The following is a 14548-nucleotide window of genomic DNA, read 5'->3' on the forward strand; positions in this document are numbered from 1 at the left end:
CAGATTCATAGGAAAGTAAAATATGTGCTGGACAGATAGAATTTAATTGCACAGATACATAAGGAGCAATAGTTCTTTTTTCTTGCTTTGTGACCGTAATCGAACCTCTGCTCCTTCGGTCCTTCCCTTCCAGCCACAATCTACAGGAAATGGATGCTGTTAAAAGATACATAATTTCAGAACATCTATTATCTCCCATTCGTCTAAAGATATGAAAAGATTGCAGTGAGCTAGCTATCACCAAAGATAGTTGTTGCTAGAAACCTTGGACATAGGGCCAAATCCTGAGTGAATCAGCCTCTTACCTTGTCTCCACGAAGACCAATGTCGAAGGTTCACAGCTAAAAAAATTAAAGAGTGGTAAAGATTGGAGATACGCAGACCATCTACTTTACATAGCATATTTTACTCAAGATTCATGCATGTCATCTTCTGAAGCTACAACGCTACAGGGAAAGAAACAATTAAGTCATGGTGATAATAACTAATAAGTAATCATCTAAGGGACTGCTCTTGAGCGGTTCAACTCTATCATATAGCTGAGCCCAGTTTCTCGATCTTTGCCTAACAAAAATAAGACCCAAGAAAAAAGAAAATACCAAAGCCATCATAAGCAACCGAAAACGCTGCTAGCAGATGCATCAATCGAGATACTGCCGTTGGTACTGCTCCTGCTCTTGCGGAAGGAGGTGATCTGCCGCCGGTGTCCGTCAGAGCAGCGGACCGTGACCACCACTGCGTCGGAGCAAGGGAATGGCCAGATCCACCAGCACCCTGCGGACAGCCTCCTCCAGCAGCTTGGGAAGGCCTGCTCGCCGCGCAGTCCGCCGAATCCGGACCGGGGATGGTCGGATCTGGTGGAGAGGAAGGGGGTCTGATCCCCCTACCGCTGATCTGGGGAGGAGCGTGGCACGAGCAGGCCGGGGAGCGGTAGCCGCGAAGGTAGGGAGGAAGAAGGGAGATGGGGGCGGTACGGAGGAGAAAGGGGAGAAAAGGGAAAGGGTGGTAGGGAGAAGGGGGAGAGAAGGGAGCGCAGTAGGGTGGCATTCCTCGCAGGAAAGGTGGCGGCGGCGATGGGCACGGCGGGGCGCGTGGCGCGGGTACGACGGTGAGGCGCGGTGCGGCGTGGAGATGGCGAGAGGGAAAGAGAGACCTAGATTTGTTCTTTTTTTCGAGAGGTTGCTGTCTCGCGGGAGTGCTTTAGGACTTAGCTGAAATTTTTCAGCTCAGCTTGTGCATCTTTTTTCATCCAGGTGGCATTTTTTACCTAGGGCCAAAATTATCTCTAGGTATACTTGTACCTCACATTTGTTTTTGCATGCAAATTCTCTTTCCCTAGAGTTACACTGTTTCTACCTTTACTTTACCTAGAAAAAAGAAACCAGCTCTAGGTAAAGATTTTGGCCTCAGTAAAGATTTTGGCCTCAGGAGAAATTGTGATTTCTAGTAGCAGTGACAGGACCCATCGGAATGAAACAGACACACAGGCCCACACACAGAGGCCACACACACGCACACACATACAAACACACATACACACTCATCCACACGCGCGTGCACATGCACTGCATGCGGCAGGTTTTGTGGCAGGAGAGGCATGCATGCTTGAATCGTTGGCGATGATCTTCGGCTGCTCGACATTCCCTTTTTATTATCGAGACGTTTATACTGTTGGAAAGATTATGATGCCGTTTATTATGCCTAATTTTTTGACTCAAATTTGCCGAAAATATGATTGTATCTATGTTTAAAAAGCGTATAGAGACATGTAATATTTTGACAATAATTTAGGATCGGAGGGAGTATTTTGCATGTCCATGTCCCAACTTTCCTGAAACAGTTGCAAAGATCAAGAAAATTAAATTAAACTGACACAACCACAAGCCAACATCACAACTCTTAATTTAGATGCCAACAACATAAGTTAATACGTACGGAATACCAGATAGCTTCTGCAATTGAGTACCAGAAGAGGTCCAAAGGGCACCAAATATATACACCCGTCTGAAACCAGAAATTATATGTAGCAGCACCAACAGTTCCAGCACAAAGTAATGCATAATAGTACTGCACATATACGTCTCCTCATGATACATGCAATCTGATCATAATACAAGTGTTCAATGGAAAACATAATCCACAGCCCAGGATGACCCTAGATTTCAAGTCTTAATAGTACAAAAGTAGTAATAACAAAATAATCAAACAAAGTAATTAAGTAGCATACTCCGCATGTAACAACTGAGAGCACTCTTTTTGGACGTGACCATTTTTATGCTCTTCTGAAAGTAGTACAAGGAACAGTAGTTTCAATCAGGCCTCCTTCAGCATGACACTCCAAGCACCTCGATCATCCTGGATCCGAGAAAAGGAAAATTACAGAGCATGTGAAATTTAGAAGCATTCAGCGTCTATATATATTCTTGTTCCTAAAGAGAATGAATTAATGAATCATCAGAATATGTTTGAATTCATACCTCTTGCAGTTGATGATGAAAACGATTAATTTCATCCGGAGAACGATGAACTCCCAGAAGTTTCACCAACTTCCTTGATCTCTGCCACATAACTACCGATCTCTTCATTGTGCTTTTCATAGGATTCCCCAGAAATATCAATTGTGGGACGGTTGGAGTGATCACGTGCTTCGTTCCTGATGGCAGCAGCTGCAGCATTGATTTCGGAAGGCGTTACATCGACTTTGTAAAGACTCACTACTGCTTCTTTGAGATATGGAAGATGCTGAATGCCTAAATTGAAGCCATAGTTTTTTGCCAGAGACACATGTAATCGCACATTAAGCTTCTCAAGACTTGGCATAGCCCCTTCCATGAAGTTAACGTATGCCCCAGCCACACTATAGATGACAAACTCCTTCAGAGATAGGAATCCACTAGTGCCTTGGACTGTAATCCTTTCAATTGGGTCTGCTATGAATGACAGTTTCAGATACAGTAAAGCCGGTAGCTTACCAAGTGTGTGCAGATCCTCCTCCCTTGATTCAGTTAAGCTGATCTCCAGGTAAGCAAGATTGCGGGGTAATGTTGAAATCCATTTCGGAATATTCATGAAATAGCAGCCACCGGACATACGGAAATTTTCAAGGGAAGATGGCAGAGGGGTCCAAGAATCTAAGAACTCAAGGGAACCACGCCACTTGTGTGTCCATAAAGACAGTCTGCAGGTGCCAAGCTTACCTAGCGAGGAGAGTAACATCTCTTCATGCTGCTTACATTCGTTGGATCCTTCACTCTCAAAAAATACAGAGAGTTTGTCCAAACTGGTTAGGTTCTTGAGTTCCTCCAGCGCATCAGCTGTACTGCTGGTAACACTAAAACAAGACATCACCCGTAAGTTCCTCATATCTCCAATTCCCTTTGGTATCTCTGTTCTTGCTGCAACAAATAGGTGTTGTAATTTACGGAGCTGAACAATTCCAGATGTCAACTCATGCACACTTGTTCCCCTAAGATCTATAGTCTCTAGATCAACTAGCATCAAAATCCCCGGTGGTAGTTTTGATATGCCCGTGTCTCTAAGGCCGAGGTACTTTAGTTTGAACAATTTGTCCATATTGTTCATAACATACCCCTCCAAACCCTGGCAACCTTCAAAATCTAGTACACGTAAAGCTTTAAATTCAGCAAGACTAGGCAAGTGTTTCATGCTACATGATGATGTTATTGTTAGAGATCGCACATGGCTTAAATCTTCCTTTGCCAATGCAGATGCCAACTCCTGGTCAATGTGCTGGATTGATAATCGCCGAATAAAACCATGACGATTTGCCATATTCCTTTGGCCACCGCCTACCACCGTCATGAAATTATCTTCAGCTGACTTTAAAGTAATAATTTCAAGCATCACATAAGGAACTCGGCAGGCATGAGCCTTACCATCATAGCCAATGTCTATCGGCTGGACTATATTTTTGTTGATAAGCTCATAAAAGTATCTCTCAGCTATCTCTTCTTGGCTTTGATCATGCTCTTGAGAAATAAAGCCTTCTGCTATCCATCGCCTCACTAGCCTCTCTCGCTCAATCACATAATCCTCGGGGAATACACTTAAATATAACAAACATGTCTTCAGGCTAGGTGGGAGATCATTGTAGCTAAGGGATAGTATGCGATTCATTCCTTCTAGACTTCGGCTGTTTTCCAGTTCTGAACCAATTGATCTTTTGACCTTCTCCCACTCTTCTTTGACAGCTGGCCTGGTAGCAAGTAAACTAGACATACTAATAATTGCCAAAGGTAGGCCTCCACATTTTTTCAGTATTCCAATTGAAACTTCTTTAAGCACATCAGGGCAACAGTTCTCCGAACCAAATATTCTATCGAAAAACAATCTTCTGGAATAAAGATCACTTAGGACTTCCATTTCATACATACGATCACCACGACTCAAACAACATGATTTCGCTACATCAACAATGCGTGTCGTAACTATGATTCTGCTGGAATTATTATTCTCTGGAAAAGCATACTTGATAGCGTTCCATGCCGATGCAGACCATATGTCATCAATGATGATAAGATACCTAGAAATGTCAACCGGTTATGGTAAGGAATACATTTAGAAAAGGTATACATACATATCAGCAAACTCCAATATCGCATATATTGATTCACACACTAGAATCTTTAATTAAGTGTATAACCCATGCTAATTGCTTATGTTTCTATATGCATTTTATTGTACAAATGTCTAAGCATGCAACTAAGAGCAGAGAGGTGAAAACCATCAATTCGGTCAAAATTTGAAAACTTTCGATCCTAGCCATTAGATCTCCAAATAAATGGATCAGATTAAGGTGAAACCTCTAATCACTTGAACAAGTTTTATGAAACCCCCCTAAGGTGGGAAACTCTAGGGGGGGGGGGGGGGTGTCATAAAATATGTTTAAGTGGTCCTTTCATCTGATTCGCCCCCATTTTCCTTAAAACTGTTGTGACAGTCAGATCTTGCACATAGCTCTTAGTTTTGATGTCGTATATACTTTTGCAAAGGCTACGTACATAATAATACATATTAGTTTTTTGAGTTTGCAAACAACAGTATTAATTGTCTCTTCTTTACCTCTGGTCTTCTTGGTACAAGAATGCAAGCAAATCAAGATAATATCGCGATCCAAAGGAATGAGTTATAAATCTTTTCATGATGACAGATATTTGTCCTGTTAAGCATCTCACTACTAAAATCCCGATTTTGCTGGGTACACAATAAATTTTTTGTGAGGGAGGAAGCTATGCAAATCGGCCTCAATGGTGCACCGCGCATTTATTTGTGTGAAAAATAATAGTACATGCAATACCCTAAGTATATAATGAAAAGTATGCATGACAGCATGAGGGACATGTTTTACAGAAATAAAAAGGGTCAAATGTTACCTTTTATATTTTAGCAGATCTCGTAGAGTTTCAATGGCTGCAATTTCATCCCAGATCTCAATATCTTTTATATAAGGACACACCTGATTGATCACATTCTTGATAATTCTCTTTATATCTGGCTTTTGCGAGACCGATACAAAAGCCCGACAATGAAAATACCCTTCAACCTTGCGATAAACCGCATTTGCTAGTGTTGTCTTTCCCAATCCACCAAAACCAACAATACACAACACCTTGCGATGCTTGGGCGAGCTGTTTTCTTCTTCCATCATCCATTTGGCAAGATCATCTCTTGGACCCTCAATGCCAACAAGGTGTGCCTCCTCCACATAGAGAGCGCACAACCGGGGATCCCTTACTGTATGGCCAGATGCATTGCAACGAATATTATCCACCTTGTAACGATCCTTGAGCTCTTTCACTTCCTGGGTGCGAACCTTGAGGTCGTTGATCTGGTGAGCGATTGTGCTCCGAACTCCAAGCTTCTCCAGAATGAGAGCAATCTTGCTTAAAAACTCCTTGAGGCTGCCGCGATGGCCTCGGCCCTTACCAAGGTTATGCAAGAACTCGTCGAAGACGTCCTCAGTGTCGTACGACAACTCCCTCACCAGTGATATCCATAGCTTCACTTGCACATCAGGATCTTCTAGATCCGTGTACCGTTGCAGCTCAGCATGCAAGCTGATGAGCTCGGATTCGAGGTAGCGGATCTCACGGCGGACTACTTTGAGGCGGCCATACTCGCTGTCAAGAAGGCCGTTAAGCTTCACCAGCAGGGACTCGAAGGCGCCCAGCTCAACGCTCACCAAAGGCACCATTGATGCCCTCACTACATCCCTGGTTGGTGTTGACTTTTTGTGAGCTGGACTGGGACTGGGACTGGGAGCATGGGCGGAGGACAGAACAGAATCGAGGTGGGGCGAACTCTCAAAGCATAAAAAGAAATTTGATGGTGGCGTTGAAGTACCCCGTCACATTTGTACTTTGATGTGTGCTTGGATTAGAGCTACTATCACACGCGACACAAAATATCTTGTCAAATCTGCAATTCAAAAAATCATATATTTTAGCCAAATGGAGGATGCAGCAATTTAGACACAAAATGTCGACAGTAACAGACTAGCAGTAGCATACGGCATACCATTCCTCTTTGTTGCCTTTGCCTTCCCCTTTTGTCCATAGCTGCTCCTTGGCTCCTTGCTGCTGGGCCTGGCCGCCTACCACAGTGCCGCTGTCCCGGTCCCGCCGACGCCGAGAAGCGTGGACTTGAGGGCTGAGATCCCGCCGAGATGCGCCGCCTGTCCAGCCCAGCTCCGCCAACCGGCGCCCCGCGCCCGACCAACCCTAATTCCACGCCGCCGCCGTCCGCCAGGCTCGAGGGAAAGAAAGACAGAGGAAGAGAAGAAGCGTACGAGGCTACAGGCGAAACGAATCGGTATTTTCCATCCCAATCCCGATTCCCATCGGCAATTCGCAGGCCCACTAGCCCAGGAAGGAACCCAACAACTTTCTTTCGTTTTACCTTCCTCAATTAACGTTAACTATCCAACTTTCCTCTAACGAACGACAGTTGCAGTCCTATATCAAAAAAATTCGGCCAAAATCAAGGTAGGGCGAGCGAAGAGAAGCAGGAACAAAGAGAGGCAAGCAGAAGTTTTCCTTGCTGTTAATGATGGCTGGCGCGGCAGGGTGCATGTGCATCCGCATCGAATGAGGCAGAAAAAAAGAGTAGCTAAAGGGATGTTTACGCAAATTAAGAACATCTCGGGTCAGATTCCTTCAGGGCGGGATTCTAATATAATCCGGCGAGCATGCATGTGTAAGAGTGAATTGAGAACGAACACACGTATTCAGACTAAATCTGAGCCCAGAGCCGGCAGGCGGGGAATATAATAAGAAGTAAAGTATTCGGGTAAGTAAAACAGAGCATCTTTGCCAGCCGCTTTTTTAAACTATTCCATGTGCTAGCTGTACCGTACTGGTACAAGTAATCGTGTGCTAAAACCATGCTCATTTATAGTTAATTGGAGAGTGAGTTCCGCTGTTTAGTTGTGTGCTGGGAGAGTATGAGAACCAGAAATGGCCGGAGGGAGGAAGAGCAAACTCAGCAAAGGAGCAAGAGCATCTTCACCGGTGTCCCTATTCACTTTTTAGGGGATGCATCTAATAATTGGATGCTCTGCAAGCTTTTTGGCCACTGGTGCAGATGTGCTTTTATGGTTCCTATGTGTCGAAATCAGATCAACAAGTAGTGTTCAGAGGGGGCCGGGAACTCCGGTATCCCCTCTGAACTCCGGTATATTCACAGTTTTAGATTCGTGCGGGAGATATGCTGCTGTGTTCGTAGAGCAAGCTAGAGAGAGATGGAGCGGTTGGCGTCGTAGTCGGACTCCGACACGGTGGAACCCCGGCCGCCGGACGCGTCTTGGGGCGGCGGCCATTGTTTGAGATTCGGGCGAGAGATGCCGCCGATTAGAGAGGGGTGGACTCCTCGATCGTGCTGTGCTTTTCTGGGGGCCGTGTTGGGACTTTATGTGGTTTTCAAAAGCCCACATGGCAAATCACGACGATATCATCGAATTCGAATGGGCCGTCGATGTATACGGCCGAAAGAAACTGAACGGCTGCCGTTAGGATGGATATCTCGTCAGCATACATGCTCAGCAGTCACCATGGTTAATTTACACGTCACAAGAGAAAGATGTACTTTTCCAGCGGAAAAAAAAGAAAAAATGTGTACTTCCTCGTATTAGTTATCAAAATATCGCATGTATCTAGACACTTTTTAGGCATACATACATCCATATTTTGATAAATTTGAGACAATTAATATGATCGGAGGGAGTAACATAATCATACACAGCTAAGTAGCACCAATTTATATATGATCAGCCAATTGTAGATATATTTGTTTTACACAAAAATAAGATATTATTAGAAGAAATGCTCAATCGATTTGAACAAAAGCCAACCAAACCAATAGCTTTTGACAGAGTGGACTTCAGCAACTATGGTAACCAAAAAAAAAAAAAGCTTTTGTTGCTTACCTGTGCTCTGAAGAACACATAAAGAACGACAAAGATTTAACTTTTAACTGTCCATCACCCATTTTTCATTCCTCGGCTCTTGGGTTTAGGTGTGTGACGAGAAAGATTTTACTTCCATAACATTCAACAATTTCGCAGAGACTTAAATCGCCTTTCCTAAATCCTAGCCTACTGGAATTGCACACTTGCATATGGACATGCTCTTTTTGATCTACTAACAATATATACAACCAATCTGTGTCGATCATAGGTTGCTAACGACTAACTACGGCTTCATTTAAAGATTCGAACAGGTCTCATGAAACCGAACATTTGACTTGTACCTCGACTTCATCCTTCTCTGCTGCTGCAGGTAAACACGTCTCATGTGGGCAGGGCCTCGCGAAGAATTTCGGGATGTTATCCCCTGGCATGATGACAGGCAAGCCGCACTCTTTCCCTGATTTCTCGTTCTGCAAACAACAAGGCATGGCACTATTAATCCTGAACTGGTGTTAATAAGAAACGATCTTCCAGAATTGCTGGAGTTCAAACAAGATGTGCACAGAGATGGCTTTGCTACTACCTTGCGATCAGAAGCTGCCTTGCTTGGTGCTGCTCCCATGGACACGACGGTATGCTGGCCTTCTTGTAGCATGGCAGGATGCCGAGACCAGAGGGAGCGGAGCCTGTCCCAATGGTAGCAACAAGAGAAGATGCCGCTGAGGGAGAAGATGACGATGAGCAGGAGCGCCGTCCCGAGGGGAAACCCCAGCGTCGGCCTTGAGGAATGCGTCATCGGGATCGTCATGGTTGGAGCAGGCGTAAGATCTTGTAGCCTGTTCATATGCATCAGCTGGCTTCAGCTGCTGCTTCAGTGGTTAAGAGCCCAGACTTGCAAGCAAAGGAGACTGCGTATTTATTTATACCTGCAATCAAAGGCACCTTGAATTCGTACAAAAGGATGACCGGAAGTGGACTGACTTGCACGGCCGTCCGTCCGTGGTACTGGATAGTGCTGGTGGTCCACATGCATGTATCTTGCTGGTGGCTGGTAGTGCTTGGTGCTGACCTCACTACCTGTCTTTTCCAAGAAAAAGAAGCTGTTTAAATTGAATGCATATATAGCTTTAGAGGGTGGGACGAAAGGTGATGAATACAGAGTGGGATGGAAATTATAGGTATGTCTCTCCACAAGCAAATATTTGTTAGGTAAAGGATGATGAACTGATTTACCGATAATGAAGTGCCACAGCTTCAGAAAAAATAGCAGGTTGGGGATGCACCACACCAGATGCATGCGGGCTTTCTGAGGGAAGACAGGAAGTTACAGAACTTCATGAGTTACTAAGAATATATATGTTCTTTGGAATATATTGACAATTTTACTGTAAGGAATGATTAAAATGGAATCAGGGATTGAGAGACCCATAAAGATGATATTTTAGATCATATTATCACAGCTCGACATGCAACATATAATGTGCTGTACAAACATCACAGATGAGATGACCGTGCAGCACTTTGTCTCAGTGTGCATCATCATTTGCCTTTTGAAAAGTATATGCTTTTCAATACACAAAGTGCCCGATATAGCTTGAGTATCCTTGACGAAATCCACACATTTGTACGGATGGTACATATGTAAGCTTATCAACAAAATGTGGCTGCTAGCCTTAAAGAAGTTGTGACTGCTAGCTATAGCCTTACCATGCCTGGAAGCTATGCCTGAATAAGGCAAATGAATTGAACACCTATAGGCTTTAGCACTAGTCAATTAGTCAGCAAGGTGCCACAAGCCAGCTTTTCTATCTTCAAAGAAGTCCATGAGTTGCACATTTCGAAGAGTTTAGTAACTTTAGAACTCTATGAAAGAGAGCTGAGCACAGGAAGCAAAAGAGTAAACTCATACCTACCAAACAGATCAGCACGAAGCGATTTGTTCTCAGTGGCACCATTTCCTAACCAGGAAGATATGTCAAGAGCGTTTATATAATCTTAAGCAGCCAATATGTTTCCTATCTAGGCTCCACTGATGACGAAAGATGAGTTGCATGAGCTATCTGATTCACCTGTTTTCCACTTGGAGGTTCCCACCTGCAAAAGTAACGACGGATACCCTTTTATGATCGCACTTCCTCCTGTCGGCCAAATTTTCATGCATGTCTGTGTGCTACCTTCTTGAATGAATGTTCTTCCTTCAATGGTTCACGGCCTGGTACATGGAGTCAGCAAACAAACAGACTCCACATATTTCTTTGTAGAATCAAGGAGTTTGGTACACAAAAAGTAATGATGGAAACAGGCCAATTTAGTGGTGAAAACAAAGCATACTGCGTTGAGAGGGCTGTGAAGTACTGTCCAGTGGTAAAAAAAGATGGTATGTGGATAGTGCCATCAGAACACGTGTATGATTTCACAAATTTCAATGCAATTTATGGAAAATAATAAGAATTCCGTGTGGCTAAGCTAAATATCCTCAGCTGTCAGGTTGCCTGCTGCAGAACGTAACAAGATGTGTTGGAGAAATTAGGTTCAGAGAATCACTTACACATCAGCCAATAAGCCATGTGTAATGGGGCCTAGCATGCATCACTAACAACAGTGATGCATGCTTGGCCAGCTACAACATAGCTATTTGAGAGGGACCTATCAGGTAGGATGTTAGGTAAGCGTCCTTCCAGGTTATTACAGAGCACATAGGAAAAGTACTATGACACACTAAAAATCATGTTCAGGAAAACAGGTATTGGAATGTATTAACAAGTATCCTTTAGCTGGCTTCCAAATGCCACAAGACATACTGGGTTGTGCATTTCCCATAAGGTATAGAAAATCATAGAATTTATTTCATATTTAAACAAAAAATGTGACAGTTGTAGTTACCATTCTTTCTTATTTAATCTTGTAACTACTTGTTTAATTTGAAGATGTAGGGGAAAACGAAGCTGTAAATTTTTCATAAGGAACTCGTGTAAAATTTCCGAGATACAGATAATATATTGAGCAAGTGCAGAAAAATGACAGGCTCAAAGAAACTAAGATAGCAGCAGTGTATAGTAAAACCTCCCTTTAAAATATCTGTGAGGCAGATTTTTTTTATTTGGCATCAGCACGAAGCTAGCTGAAGGTATACTGCCACAGCCCATGGCACTCTTTCAAAGAGCTAAATAAACGCATATAAAGTTTTTTCTTGAACACCAAACGTGTAGAAAGTCATATTTGAGTCATGTTAAATATAACACGCACAAAATATGACTTGCTATCTTTAAACCACACACTGAACTCGGAGATCAAATAATAAGTACATTGTAGATGTATTATACATTTGTACAATGATCTATTTTGAAAACTAGATGAGACTAAAAGTTATAGGAAGGAATATTAGGGCGAGATCTTACCAATCAATTTTCTAATGAGACGTGCTTTTGGTAAAGTTGCACCAATGCTAGCATCATATGCACTAACAGCAAAAGGCTAGTAGAAGTTCCATTGGAAAGCTAAAGTTAGTTCCTCGGTCCATTGAAACTGATATAACATAATATTAATTTAGCTTCAAAATAAAGAACCACAATGAAGTATGTGGATGTAATTAACCTCAGCGCATTTTCTAACAATTGGCTGAAAAGGCAGTAAAGTTAATGTCCACTGACAGCAGTGTGGATTGCGGATGACAATGTGCATGGCTATTTAGAACTGAGTGGCATTAGATAATTGGAAATGCGGCTAAAACTTTAGTGAGAAACTTGTAAGAATAAGAAATTGTACGAATGATGCTCTTTTTCCTATATAGCCTTTTGAACTGGAAATCTAACAATGCTGATGGAAATGCTATTGGCACTTTGGCAGGAAGGAAATTGTACTGTTTAACATCAAATGCCATATAAAACTGAAGTCAGCAATGTGTACATTAGATGCTAATATGTTCCCTGCTAGAGTTGAACTTTGACAATTGACGCTGAACATCAATATCCACCTAGCTCCATGTATAATTTTGGCCAAGGGTCATGACTTCTGACACATAGACATCTCTTTCCACCATTTCCAGCAGCAAATTTGATGTTTCTGCAGGATTTACAGTTAAGCATTAAGCCACATACAGTAACAGTTTCTGCTGCATAAAGGATCAGTTCAGATTTGAATACAATATATTCTGATAGATGTAGAGTTAAGACCCATGTACAGTTAAATAATATTTTCCAGATGTTATTAACTAAAAGTAGTAGCGTCTCAACTGAATAGACTCTCCAAAAACTAAGAGATAGTGGCCTCTTCCATTTACCTTTTCATGGACATAGAAATTGTGTATCTGAATAAACTTTGTTGTGAATCTGTGATGAAACTTCCCAAATGTGAGCCTCCTTCAGAAAAGTTGACTGCAGCATACCACAAGTCAGTCCATTCATGATTTGACTACTAGTAAAATTGTAAAAAAAAAACATAGAATCTTTGCTGGTATAAACAAGGAGGCAGTGAAAAAGAGAATTTATTGGAGATGGTTATGTCGTTAACACCTTGACTTGCGGTGTATCATCCAACTGCTTCCAGGTGACCTCTGCACGCCTCTTTCCTCCATGTCTCTTCTGACCCGCTCTGCCTCGGCATGCATACCCACACCTGAATAGATATTCGCAAGCGAAACAAAGGTTCCTGCATTGCCCGGTTCAAGTTCAAACAGTGCTCTCGCTGCAACTTCTGCCAACCCCACCTCCCCGTATTTCCTGCAAGCAGCAAGGAGAGCACCCCAGGCTTTTGCAGTAACCCTAACAGGCATTGTCTGTATAACATTATAAGCTTGATGCAACCTTCCTGCTCGTCCCAAGACATCAACCAAGCACGAATAATGATCCCCACATGCCTCCACTCCATACGTCTCGGTGAAAACATCAAAATACTTCAATGCATCATCTGCATGACCAGCATGGCCGCAGGCCTTCAACACGCCGAGGAACATGATGCCATCAGGTCGCACATTATCCAGCTCCATCCACCTGAAAAGTGACATCGCAACATCTCCAAGGCCATGGAATGCATACGCCGACACGATGGAGCTCCAAACAACCACGTCCCGCTCGTCCACCTTGTCAAAGACCCTCCGTGCGGCAACCAAAGAACCACAACGCCCGTACGCTTCGATGAGGGAGCTTCCCAGGTGGCAGCTCGCGGACATGCCATGCCGCACCGCAAAGCCGTGCACCTCCCTGACCGAGTTCAACGCGCCTAGCGCGGTGCACGCAGGGACAAGCGCCAGCAGTGTGATGAGGCAGGGCTCAACGCCCAACCCCCGCATCCGCCGGTAGAGCTCGATGGCCCGGGCCGGATGCTCCCCGGACTCCACGACCGCCGCGATCACGGAGTTGAAGCAGGAGGCAGTCGGCGCGACGTCGACGAGGTCCAGCGCCCGCACGGCCGCGGCGACGTCGCCCGACCGGGCGTACACGGAGATCATGGCGCTCCAGACGAAGCCGTTGCGGCAGGGCAATTCGTCGAACAGGCGGCGGGCGACGTCCGGGGAGGACGGCCCGCAGGCGCCGTAGGAGGCGACGAGCGCGGAGGCGACGAAGGGGCTGCAGAGGAGGCCGCCGCACTTGACGGCGAGCGCGTGGATCGTGGCGGCGGCGGAAGGGACGCGGAGCGCGGCGGCGGACTTGAGGGCGAGCGGGAAAGCGTACGCGAAGGACGGGTCGGAGAGCGGCGGGAGCGCCGGGTCGGAGGCCATCCGCGCGAAGAAGGCCAGCGCGTCGCGGTGGCGGCCTGCGTTCACGTGGCTGGTCAGCTGCTTCGTCAGCGACGCCAGCCGCCGATGGCTGGAGACCATTGTCTCGGTTTCCGAGTGGAGGAGCAGCCCAAAGCTTGACGGCGGCGGCAATCGCTCACTGTGAGCATACAAAATTTGAAACAGAGAACTATGCGCGTGGTAGGTCGTCGTTTCAAGGTGTTTGAATTTTGAGCATGTACTGTCGTTGTAAGATTGGCTTGTATTTTGGCATTTTTTCACAGCATTTGGAGCTTGAACACCTAACCAGCCTCCTCAGATAGACAGGTTCAAATTAGGGTTTATGTTCCAAGGGAAACACGTTTTAAAATAAAATGTTAAAAAGGGAATGAAATCACCATAGTTCCTCC

The 14548-nt window shown here is 44.5% G+C and overlaps 3 protein-coding genes across 4 annotated transcripts; all 3 read right to left on the bottom strand.

The window, feature by feature from the left end:
- Positions 1–1995: 1995 nt before the first annotated feature.
- On the bottom strand, positions 1996–6761 carry LOC100838051 (putative disease resistance RPP13-like protein 3). Its single transcript, XM_003560782.4, has 4 exons — positions 6538–6761; positions 5394–6438; positions 2478–4543; positions 1996–2355 (listed from the first exon to the last, which is right to left on the bottom strand). Exons 2-3 carry the CDS (start codon positions 6212–6214, stop codon positions 2509–2511), a joined length of 2856 nt encoding a protein of 951 aa, XP_003560830.1. The 5' UTR covers positions 6215–6438; positions 6538–6761; the 3' UTR covers positions 1996–2355; positions 2478–2508.
- Positions 6762–8478: 1717 nt separating this feature from the next.
- LOC100824036 (uncharacterized protein At5g65660) lies at positions 8479–12046 on the bottom strand. Of its 2 annotated transcripts, none has more exons than XM_014896435.2 (6): positions 10495–12046; positions 10339–10383; positions 9659–9731; positions 9352–9502; positions 9009–9261; positions 8479–8895 (listed from the first exon to the last, which is right to left on the bottom strand). In XM_014896435.2, exons 2-6 carry the CDS (start codon positions 10378–10380, stop codon positions 8740–8742), a joined length of 675 nt encoding a protein of 224 aa, XP_014751921.1. In that variant the 5' UTR covers positions 10381–10383; positions 10495–12046; the 3' UTR covers positions 8479–8739. The 2 variants fall into 2 exon arrangements, with proteins under 2 accessions (XP_014751921.1, XP_010232041.1); XM_010233739.3 differs by having other exon boundaries at positions 10335–10383.
- Positions 12047–12184: 138 nt separating this feature from the next.
- On the bottom strand, positions 12185–14430 carry LOC100843616 (putative pentatricopeptide repeat-containing protein At1g03510). The gene is made up of 3 exons (XM_003560858.4): positions 12937–14430; positions 12705–12798; positions 12185–12487 (listed from the first exon to the last, which is right to left on the bottom strand). Exons 1-2 carry the CDS (start codon positions 14238–14240, stop codon positions 12786–12788), a joined length of 1317 nt encoding a protein of 438 aa, XP_003560906.1. The 5' UTR covers positions 14241–14430; the 3' UTR covers positions 12185–12487; positions 12705–12785.
- Between the last annotated feature and the right edge of the window lie 118 nt (positions 14431–14548).

This window comes from Brachypodium distachyon, chromosome 1, assembly GCF_000005505.3.
Source record: "Brachypodium distachyon strain Bd21 chromosome 1, Brachypodium_distachyon_v3.0, whole genome shotgun sequence".
NCBI classification, from domain to species: domain Eukaryota; kingdom Viridiplantae; phylum Streptophyta; class Magnoliopsida; order Poales; family Poaceae; genus Brachypodium; species Brachypodium distachyon.